General features: G+C 46.2%; 1 protein-coding gene across 1 annotated transcript in view; it reads left to right on the forward strand.

Annotated features, from left to right (window-relative positions):
• P3H4 (prolyl 3-hydroxylase family member 4 (inactive)) overlaps window positions 1–11,357 on the forward strand; it is a 117,335-nt gene extending 105,978 nt beyond the window's left edge. Inside the window, exons 4-7 of the mRNA XM_086924159.1 lie at window positions 1,179–1,307; window positions 6,576–6,721; window positions 8,464–8,547; window positions 10,908–11,357. Of these exons, the coding sequence (XP_086780285.1) occupies window positions 1,179–1,307; window positions 6,576–6,721; window positions 8,464–8,547; window positions 10,908–11,057 (509 nt within the window). The 3' untranslated portion in view covers window positions 11,058–11,357. The remainder of the gene's footprint in view (window positions 1–1,178; window positions 1,308–6,575; window positions 6,722–8,463; window positions 8,548–10,907) is intronic.
• The last annotated feature ends 407 nt before the right edge of the window (window positions 11,358–11,764 follow it).

Raw genomic sequence — 11,764 nt, forward strand, 5'->3', positions numbered from 1 at the left:
ATACAACTTTGCACAATAATTACATTTACTTATGATTAATAAGCGTGCAGAAATTGTGTTATCAGGAGAAAACGACAAACGCACAAATTAAACTGTTTACAATAAAAAAGAATTGTATAGGTAACAGAGTACAATGAATCAGGAATCGTATTATTTAGATGAAAAAGCTTGATACGTAGCTTTATTGGTATTGAGTTAACAATCTTGATATATTTATTTTTTCGGGGGTTTTATAAAGTACTGCGGTTAGCCTAGTGTTTACCTTAAAGCACTAATGACAAATCTAGCTTTCCATTTGTTAATAAAATGTTAATTCACTTTGAAATGATTCAAATTGGCCTCCGTAATTTTGAAGTTAAAAAAAGAACAAAACGAACATTTAGAAACCTAAACAAATGACATCGAATCATCAGCATAAATATTACTAACTGTACACACAGTTATTAAATGCTGATGCGGATGAGTAGTTTATGGCAGGACAGTATATGATTGCCCCAGGACCTGGGAGCCATTGTGCATTACATGCCTTTTCTTAAAGTGCTTGTGATCAGAGCTTTCCAGGAGGCAGGGGACCCATGCTCACAGAGATTCATGCCATGAACAAGAGTATGTCTTGAATTCCTTAATATTGGGTTTTTATTTACTTCGGGGAGATGTTGGGTTTGACTGAATGCCTCAAGGGTTTACCCTTCATCAGGGGGTCTTCGGTGGTTGTCAGAGTGAGGGACCTTGTCAGCTATTCCCAGCAGTGTCCTACTTTTATAAGGCAGAACTGGGGTGGTTGCACTTAACCGCCATGATGTGTGTGGCTAGGTCTATGCTAGCAATTTATTTAGTTTTTTTTGTGAATTGCCACAAAACACCCAGTAGGTGGCCTGAGAGTGCTCACTGGGTGTGAGCTATAGGAAAGCAGGACATAGGCTGCTGTAACAGTGGATTCCATGTAGGCCCACCGCTACTAGGTGAGGCCTTCTGGCAGAGCCCTTACTGGGCCAGTACTATGTAGCAGATGACTTTCATGTCTTTTCTGGCATCTGTTAGCCCAATGAGAAAAAGAGTAGGTGTCAAAAGTGGTTCTGACCCAGCACACAACACCAACCATAGGATCCGAGGACAGGACTGATAAAGCAATTTTCTCAATTTTCCTTTTTTATGACTTAATTTTGGGTCCATTTCAGATCTTTTTGTGGATGTCCTGAGGTGTAAAGTGGACTGTGAAACCAACCTGACCCCGAATGTCGGAGGCTTTTTTGTGGAGAAGTTCGTAGCCACTATGTACCACTATCTGCAGTTCGCCTATTACAAGCGTAAGTATCTTTTACCGTCTTTCCTACTTTGTGGCTATGTAATTGTCTTCACGCTTCTCTTTTGCATGCTGCCAGGCCTTTCAGGCGCCTCTTTTTATAGCGATTGTTTTAAAGTATAGAGTTGCTGGATCTTATTTTGAGGAGCACAGGCCACAGTACCAAATAGATACGGATTTGCAAATTTGCCGTCTTTTTCAAAAAGCAGGGTTTTTATTCTCATAACCTACGTAAATCCATGTCCCTTACTTACACCGAATCCAGCAAAAAAAGTTGTGACCTTGCTAATTGCATTTTCAATATTACTAAGTTGATTACGACCATGCATTTAGGGAACAGCGATTTTAGTATTAAGCCAAAGACTAATAATTGGCAAAGTGTTAAGCCATACCAAGAAATGAATAGCTATTTTATCATAGCTAGATTTAACCAACTTGGCAGCTCCTTTATGTGCAGTTATGTTATTATGATTGTTATATTTCTCATACTTTTATTAGCACATTTTTAGGTTTCACCTAAACAGCGCACATGTGCTGTTGGCAAAATCTATTGTTAACAAAAAAAAGCTTGCATCGGATTTAGAGCCTGTCCATTACTTACCACTGCTTACCATTGGCTGGTTTCCATGCCACTCTCATTTCCTTGCTTCTGATTGGTCAGCGCCACCTGCTTCTTCCTGCTTCCAGTATGTGCCCCTGCCAAGGAGCATGTGGCTAGTACACATTCCTGTATTCAGCCAGTGTCCTTCCATTGGGCGCGCTCTCCTGTAGGTACTTTTTAAAAAACTTTTTGACATTCACTCTTGAAGAGTGCATTTGTCTGCAGTTTTTCTCCCTCCTCTACCCCTGTGTTGCTTGTCCTTTTGCCCTGCTCTTGCTGTCTGTTGTGTTGCTGCTCCCTCTCTAGTCCCCCACCCCTCCTTTGAGTTGCTTGTCCCCACGCCCTGCTCTTGCTGTCTGTTGTGTTACTGCTCCCTCTCTCGTCCCCCACCCCTCCTTTGTGTTGCTTGTCCCCACGCCCTGCTCTTGCTGTCTGTTGTGTTGCTGTCCCTCCCTTCTCCTCGCAGCTCCTTTGTGTTGCTTGTCCCCACGTCCTGCTCTTGCTGTCTGTTGTGTTGCTGCTCCCTTCCTTCTACTCGCAGCTCCTTTGTGTTGCTTGTCCCCACGCCCTGCTCTTGCTGTCTGTTGTGTTACTGCTCCCTCTCTCGTCCCCCACCCCACCTTTGTGTTGCTTGTCCCCAGGCCCTGCTCTTGCTGTCTGTTGTGTTGCTGCTCCCTCCCTTCTCCTCGCAGCTCCTTTGTGTTGCTTGTCCCAACGCCCTGCTCTTGCTGTCTGTTGTGTTGCTGCTCCCTCTCTCATCCCCCACCCCTCCTTAGTGCTGCTTGTCCCCACGCCCTGCTCTTGCTGTCTGTTGTGTTGCTGCTCCCTCCCTTCTCCTCGCAGCTCCTTTGTGTTGCTTGTCCCAACGCCCTGCTCTTGCTGTCTGTTGTGTTGCTGCTCCCTCTCTCGTCCCCCACCCCTCCTTTGTGCTGCTTGCCCCCACGCCCTGCTCTTGCTGTCTGTTGTGTTGCTGCTCCCTCCCTTCTCCTCGCACCTCCTTTATGTTGCTTTTCCCCACGCCCTGCTCTTGCTGTCTGTTGTGTTGCTGCTCCCTTCCTTCTACTCGCAGCTCCTTTGTGTTGCTTGTCCCTACGTCCTGCTCTTGCTGTCTGTTGTGTTGCTGCTCCCTCTCTCGTCCCCCACCCCTCCTTTGTGTTGCTTGTCCCCACGCCCTGCTCTTGCTGTCTGTTGTGTTGCTGTCCCTCCCTTCTCCTCGCAGCTCCTTTGTGTTGCTTGTCCCCACGCCCTGCTCTTGCTGTCTGTTGTGTTGCTGCTCCCTTCCTTCTACTCGCAGCTCCTTTGTGTTGCTTGTCCCCACGCCCTGCTCTTGCTGTCTGTTGTGTTACTGCTCCCTCTCTCGTCCCCCACCCCACCTTTGTGTTGCTTGTCCCCACGCCCTGCTCTTGCTGTCTGTTGTGTTGCTGCTCCCTCCCTTCTCCTCGCAGCTCCTTTGTGTTGCTTGTCCCAACGCCCTGCTCTTGCTGTCTGTTGTGTTGCTGCTCCCTCTCTCGTCCCCCACCCCTCCTTTGTGCTGCTTGTCCCCACGCCCTGCTCTTGCTGTCTGTTGTGTTGCTGCTCCCTCCCTTCTCCTCGCAGCTCCTTTGTGTTGCTTGTCCCAACGCCCTGCTCTTGCTGTCTGTTGTGTTGCTGCTCCCTCTCTCGTCCCCCACCCCTCCTTTGTGCTGCTTGTCCCCACGCCCTGCTCTTGCTGTCTGTTGTGTTGCTGCTCCCTCCCTTCTCCTCGCACCTCCTTTGTGTTGCTTTTCCCCACGCCCTGCTCTTGCTGTCTGTTGTGTTGCTGCTCCCTTCCTTCTACTCTCAGCTCCTTTGTGTTGCTTGTCCCTACGTCCTGCTCTTGCTGTCTGTTGTGTTGCTGCTCCCTCTCTCGTCCCCCACCCCTCCTTTGTGCTGCTCGTCCCCACGCCCTGCTCTTGCTGTCTGTTGTGTTGCTGCTCCCTCCCTTCTCCTCGCAGCTCCTTTGTGTTGCTTGTCCCAACGCCCTGCTCTTGCTGTCTGTTGTGTTGCTGCTCCCTCTCTCGTCCCCCACCCCTCCTTTGTGCTGCTTGTCCCCACGCCCTGCTCTTGCTGTCTGTTGTGTTGCTGCTCCCTCCCTTCTCCTCGCACCTCCTTTGTGTTGCTTTTCCCCATGCCCTGCTCTTGCTGTCTGTTGTGTTGATGCTCCCTTCCTTCTACTCGCAGCTCCTTTGTGTTGCTTGTCCCTACGTCCTGCTCTTGCTGTCTGTTGTGTTGCTGTTTCCTCCCTTCTCCTCGCAGCTCCTTTGTGTTGCTTGTCCCTACGCCCTGCTCTTGCTGTCTGTTGTGTTGCTGTTCCCTCCCTTCTCCTCGCAGCTCCTTTGTGTTGCTTGTCCCCACGCCCTGCTCTTGCTGTCTGTTGTGTTGCTGCTCCCTCTTTCGTCCCCCACCCCTCCTTTGTGTTGCTTGTCCCCACGCCCTGCTCTTGCTGTCTGTTGTGTTGCTGCTCCCTCTCTCGCCCCCCACCCCTCCTTTGTGTTGCTTGTCCCCATGCCCTGCTCTTGCTGTCTGTTGTGTTGCTGCTCCCTCCCTTCTCCTCGCACCTCCTTTGTGTTGCTTGTCCCCCGCCTTCCTCCCGCTGTCTGTTGTTGGTGATTCATCTCTTCTCATCCGCACATCCCTTGTTTTGCTTTCCCATACCCCACCCTCTTCCTGCTGTCCGTTACTGCTGTGTCCTTCCTCTCCTCCGCACCTCCCTCATTTTGCTTCTCCCTCCTCTCTGTCCATTTTTGCTGCTCCCGCCCACCTCCCCTGCATCTCCCTCATGTGCTTTGCCCCTCATGTGCTTTTTCAAACAAATTGCAAAACAGCATGGGTTGCTGTGCAACACGGCTTAAAAAAACACCCGCTATGACGTGGTCAACGCTGGCCCCGCCTCAGCACTTTTTTTCTTGACTCTAAGCTATGTTGCATAGCATCATGTGCTGCTGTGCAACATGTCTAAACAAATTGACAAAGCCAATAGATCTTGCTTAGGCAAGAACTATTGGCGTTGCCGATGCTTGTTTAATTAAGGTGTCCAAGTCAGAAAGCAGCAAGTTATTAGCAAGCAAAGATAGGGTTCAATTTGTAAACTGCCAATTTCTTAAAGTCGTATTTTCATACGAATGTTCATAAATGCCTGACTCGACTCGTTGGCTAGGTAATCACATAAGTATTTTACAAAAGACAGATGTTTGGATTTTAAACTAATTTTTGCCGAATGCCTCTTAAAATCTGCTTTCAACACATCACAGAAATCCGCATCCTACACTGGGCCCTGTCCCATTTCTTTGAGAAACCCAACAATGAGATGTTTTTGGGGCCTCGTGACATCAGGGCCAGCGCTAGGCATGGGCAGCGTGGGCGGCTGCACAGGGCCTCGCACTCAGCCCACCAGCATGGGGCCACGCACAAGTTATGTGTCCTGTTCTTTCCCTGGGATCTATTACAAAGAAAGGTGTTGCCTGCAATTAAGGTCCATTGGAGGGGGCCCCCTCCCTGGGCCTCTCATGGATGGGGTCCGGAGGCATAGGGGAGGGAGACGGAGACGCTCCCTCAATTGCAAGGAGACCATTCACAGACACTGTTGGGGGCCCATTGTCCAGCATTTTGGCGCCCCCACAGTTTTAACTTTTAGACCACTATCAATTCTCACACCTACGGACTGAAGGTGTGAGAAATGCTTGTGGAGTAAAAGTTAAAACTATGGGGGCGCCAAAATGCTGGACAATGCCCCCCCCCACCGTGTCTGTGAATGGTATCCTTGCAGTGGGGCACTAATCTAAATTAGAGGGGGCCTCGCAGGTTCCCTTTTAGCCCAGGACCTCGCAGATCCTAGAACCGGCCCTGCGTGTCATAAGTGTGAATGTATAACTGCCAATCAAATCAGGCGGGAGATTTTTAAGAAATTAGGTTTTTTTTCTATGGTAGAATGAGTGGTTTGTGCCTCATGGTGCAGGTGATTGCTTTGCTTTTAGGAAGGTAATAAAGCGTTAATAGCTGTATTGTTTGACACAGGCATGTTTATAATTGTAAACTGAGGCAGTAAAATAACTAGAAGAATCATTTACATTTATTGTCGAGCCCCTGTGGTAGCTCAGCGAAAATGTATATTTGGGACCTGGAACCTCACCTTAGAATGCCACCTGGCCTGCTAGGTTAAGCTTCTGGGGGAGGATAGTATTAATATCCACTTCTGGCACCAGACCTTCCAAGAGAGGCTTTGATGATGGAACATTTGCAGAAATATGATCCACATTTGTAATAATAATAATCCACATTTTGTAAAGCGCGAACAATCCCCCGTAAGGGTCTCTAGGCGCTGAGGGTCGTCGGGAAGATTAAGCAAGCTGTTGCCCAGAGTCACATGCTGCTGGGCTAATCTGCCGCCGGTGCGGGGGATCGAACCGTGATCTCCAGATTCCAACGTCCGTCGCCCTGGCCGCGGCGCCTCACCTCTCCCCCTATCAGCCATTCATTTCTCCACATTAGAAGAATCAGCATTGTTTCTGCAGCTGGTAAGAATGCCTGGAACACCCTGCCTGGACCATTCAGGAAGCACTTGAATATTGCTCTTCCTCTGGGGCCAGTTTGGTTATAGGGTGTTCAAAGGCGGTCTTGGACTGTGAGATTAGAGCTGCTTTGTGTTTTTTGTAGTGAACGACATCAAGAATGCGGTGCAGTGCGTCTCCAGCTACATTCTCTTCGACTCCAAGGATGACGTCATGCAGCGGAACCTGGCGTACTACCGCTTCTACAAGGAGCAGTCGAACCTACAGGAGGAGGACTTTGATCCTCGAGAGGTAAAAGCAGGCGCTAGAGGCGTTTCATGAGCGAGTTTCCTGCTCCTCAGTAGCCTTACACATTGCCTACATTTGCTATACCTACCGTTAGTGGCCTCCTACCTCTTTTTGGGGGTCCCATCACATCTTGTTAAGCTTGTGGTTTTGCTGTTTATTTTCCAGTTTCTTCCTTCCTGACAGCTGATAAAGTGCTCTGATACCCTCTTGGGTCATGTTCGCGCTATGTAAAACTTTCTAAATAAATAAATATTCAACTGTCTGTCAGTGAAGACATCAGAGCCTGGCTACCGTAAACACAATAGGCAGGACTTCCATGTCTAGCCTGTTACTTAACTCTCTCTCTTCAAAATACCTTTATTTGGGGCAATGTATTCTTTACAAGTTAAGTATTCAGTCTGTTATGCAGTTTAAAAGATAGAACCAAGCTAAAAGTAGAAGAAACCTTAACTATCCTGGCACTGTGCTAGAATTAGGGGGTATTTGCTGAGCAGTTTGCCCATCTATGTACTGCCAGTGTGACCCCGCTTGCTTCCAGTAAGAAATCTGCCCTGATTCAGAGTTTAAAGGATGTACGACATTACAACGCATGCTTTTACATCGCATGCTTTTACACGCGGGTTTTACAACGCATACCATTACAACGCATAGTGCTTTGAGGCGCTGGATAGTGAATAGTTTAATTTACTATTCCAACTCCAGTCCCCGTGGATAGTAGGGAAGGTGTTGGACAGTAAATTAAACCTATTCCCTATCCTAGAGTTCCCCCCAGCGCAATGCGTTGTAATGGTTTGCGTTGTAAAAGTTGCGTCGTAAAGGCACTGCATTGTAAAAGATGCGTTGTAAGTGATGTTTCCCGAGTTTAAAGGATGCGGAACATCCTTCAGAAATTGGCCTATAAATTTGTGTACACTTTAAATAGGGCGGATGAGACATCTGCCAGTGTTTCAATGTAATAGAAATGAGTTCTTGTCCTTGTACTTCAGTTTCAAATTTATTCCTGTTCACTGGAAATTTTCACACAGCCGACACGTGTTTCGTCGTTAGATGGGAATGTAACCCACGACTTTTTCAAGGCTGTACAGATTGAAAAGAAAAAAACATTTTGCCATATGTATATATAATGCTATTAGATCTTGGTTTAAAAAGAGTATAAAAGATATCATTACTTCTTGTGTAACAGAAGTTGCCCACACCGTGATCCAATAGCATTGTATAGTGACCAATACGAGCGGTGGTGATACAGGTATAAAGGTAAAAAAAGAGGTATCCCAAAACATAATATACATATAACACAGAATGTACCTCTGAGAAAAACTCAATCGTTAATTACGTGTAATGCGGTGATAATTCAAACCCGCATATGGGCTCTACGGGGGACGTTTATTCCAGGGGGTCTTAGCATGACTAAGCTTCCCCTTAAATGATTGAGTTTTAATAAATATATCAGAGGTAACCGCTGTCATTGTTCACCACTATTTTCTCCAGGCCACCAGGAATAACTGGTTGCCACTTGATCTTTTAGAGGATTCCTGAAATATAGCAACAAAAGTGGGGCAGGTCAGAGATAAATGCAAAATATATATAGAGATTTGCGAGCTGCATTTTTAGCGGCTTTTTGAAGGATGCTTATCCTAAAACCTTGTGCTGTGGAAGAGATCCTGGAGACACTGAATGTCACTCTCCATTGTAAGTTAATTTAAAGAATCACATTCTCCATTTTGGTCTGTTTTTCTCTCTCACAGGAAGCTGTTCGGTACCACAACCGGACCACCATTCAAAGGAGCATGCTGGAGTTCGCCGAGCACCATCTTCAGCCAGATGATGAAGTGAGTGAACATGTTGCCCACTCCACGACCACATTCAAAGGGCTTTTTATTAGCTTATGGCTTGGCAAAAGGGACTCTTCCTATCCTAGGAACCTAGACTGGGCCAGGATTATTGGTACACAAACCATGCTGGGGCTTACCACACATAATGGGACCCCTCAAATCTAGACTGGTTGATGTCCCCAGCAGAAGGTAGAGCCAAGAGTAAAGACCCAGATCCAGTTCAAGGGACCTTCCTGCAAGCCATGTGCTGGTTTTTGATGCCTCATACCTCATGTTTGCCCCAGATAGGACTCTTGCATATATATAAAGGTTGTTGAGGAAAGGGAGGGGCCACGTGTAGGTGGGTATGTTTGGAATGAAAGAAAAGGGGGTAGAGAAAATGTTAAATACATAAATAGAACTAAATATGGTACCTGAGAGATTAACAGACAGTGAGAACAAGACGTTAATTATGGGGCAACTTATAGAAGAGACAGTGCCCCCAAAGCAGGAACACATGTGAATGCCACACAAACATGAACTATAATATGAGATCCCATGTGTTTACATCAGACCCATTGATCAATTTGACATCGATCTTGGGTGATTAACAGATTGAATAATTTTGAGATCCATTTTTTAGGTCTGGTCCTACAGATAGCATTTAGATGTCCAGTGTTGAAGGCCTATTGTTTACAATACCAATACTTAGATTGGGCTTTGGGTCAGCCCAATGTCATTTGTTGGCTTTTTTATCAGTCATTTGTCTGCTTCTTACTTGATGGATTTCCTCCATCTTCTTGTGTATGTCCTTCCTCTGGAGCATAGCTTCTTTAACATCCTTTTTAAGGGGTGACTTGTAACCTTTCACGGCTCACATCAAGCGAACTACTTTTTTCTTTTTCTTTGAACACTTCATGGGAGTGCATGTGTTTTCTTGCTCTGATCTTCACATGCTGCTTCCCCTGATCATCCTCTGCCTTCCACATGTTGCATTAAAAACCAGACCTTGGCACACAAAGGCAGCATGATCTATGACGTTGGGGGAGCATAGCGGCAAATTACTAGCACATTTGTTCAAGGTCTGAGTTCTTTGGAAAATAAATGGACGGCATTTTCATTTAAATTCTGATACCTCCCAGACAACTTTATGTTCTTTTAAGTATGCGCAATGAACTATTGGTGTTATTTTAAAACAAAATCATGTGCAACAGGCTTTTTACATTGTATCCAGTATCTTAAGTGAAAAGTGAAAAATAAAACAAACTGTTTATAAAAATTGAAAATAGTTAATTCAATGTGAAGTTTCGTGATACCTTAAGTTGTGTGTTTGATTTTCCTCCAGTATTTTGTAATGTTTTCCCCCAGCATGCGGTGTAATCAAGCATTGGCAAAACCAATAGCGTAGCACTTAACTTGCATAATAAAAGTGCGACCTGTTGGCTTAGCTAATGCTTGTTATTGTTATGCTTAATAACATTTTTCTTTCCTACATATGGCCATGTTGCATCATGCACAAAGCGTTCTTTTCTCTTATTGATCTTTTTTATTTGAAGGACAGACTCTTGTACCCCTACACTTCACCATACTATACACTAGGGGTAGAATTTTGCTAGTAGTACTTTAAACTCGAATATCATTTAATTTCAAGACTTTAGCGCAACAGAAGTGCATGACAAACTGTGATAGCCGACATCTGGGGTTGCGGCTTCCAGACACACCTCTCTCTTCTTGTTGATGTTTTGCACGAAGAGAATGGTGGTTTCCTGACTTCATTTGAATTGTACAGGCTGTCCCTACTCCTCCCTTCAATCACCCGCCTATTAGTCAGCAATGGTGCCACTGGCAAGCAAGGAATAGGCCCCAACCGCACTCAGGTAGTGAAAAATACTATAGTTAGCGTGCACTTGGCTCTTCACTCCATCTGCCCCGGTAGCATTGCAACTACTGCACCACTGGTAGCTAAACCAGTGAACCCTCCCTGAGTTTCCATAGGGAGCACTTTGGTTTTCTGCTTGGGGTCCTAGATGCGCTTATGGGCCTTCTGCCCTGCCATTCTTCCTCTCTGGAGTCCTTTGCTTGGGTTTTCTGTTAGGGTACCCTAGCATCCAAGCACCTCCTCTGTACGATAAACTGACAACAGAATGGGAGCAGACATATAGTACATGTCTACGGCACCCAAGGCTGGGCCCGCGACCTGTCAGAGTTGTACAAGTCCCACCTATTAACATGATGGCACCTGCCACTTTAGTTATAATGTTATAATTCACACAAGACTTTGAAAAGCCCTTGAGTGTGCACACATTATTGTTTTTCAGGAAGTTATTTTTCTACTTACTTTTAGTGGCATGACTGTGTTTTTTTCTGTCTCATCCAAGATGGAAGTAGGAGCAGAGGAAGATATGGCAGATGAAGAGACGCCCTCAGACAGTGAGTTCGAAGGTGAAGGTGATTATGAAGAAGGAATCTACGCTGAAGGGTGGAGGGACCACAAGGTAAAAGGAGACAAAGCTGATAAAAGCAACTGATGGTGGAACAGGGGAGAAGATGCTACCTCAACATTCCGGTGACGAACAAGTGATATCCTGGGCACGATGGGCTCTGATGGCTCATTGAATTATAAGGTTAGGACCAGCCCCCTGCCTGAATGCCCAGCTCCAGCTGACATGTGTGCTGATCGCAGAAGACACAAGAACATCTTGGAAACCCCTGGACCTGTGAAGCCTCCTTCCCTCCCAGTACAGAGACACTGACTGCCTGACATTGAGATACAACTTCTACGAAGGTCTAATAAAGGCATGTAAATAAAGGTGTATAGACTCTCATCAGCCAGCATCTGTTATTGAATCCATTCAAAGGGGCCTAGTTGGATGGAAAGGGGGGTCTAGAAGACGACGGGACCATGATTCCATGGCTCTCATATTGTTTTTAACTCTCTTTGATCTCACCAAAATATTTGGAGTCCTGAGTATGATCCCCGCTTAGGGATGGTTGTCTTTCACCACTAACATTGTCAGGTATTCGAGGATCCCTTCCTAGGTGTCTGGTAGCAGCACATCCTCCTATTGTCTGCATGTTACTCAACATGTCCCTCACTTTTTGTGACCCGAGATTCTGGCACTTTTTAGCACTAGTGGTACCACCTCCTTAAATAGCCCTTGTGCTCCCAAGTAAAGTAGAAATCTCCACCAAAAGAGGCCTGTGTACATTGAAAAAGTACCCTGTTTAGTGTAGG

The sequence above is a fragment of the Lissotriton vulgaris genome, chromosome 5, assembly GCF_964263255.1.
Source record: "Lissotriton vulgaris chromosome 5, aLisVul1.2, whole genome shotgun sequence".
In the NCBI taxonomy this organism is placed as follows: domain Eukaryota; kingdom Metazoa; phylum Chordata; class Amphibia; order Caudata; family Salamandridae; genus Lissotriton; species Lissotriton vulgaris.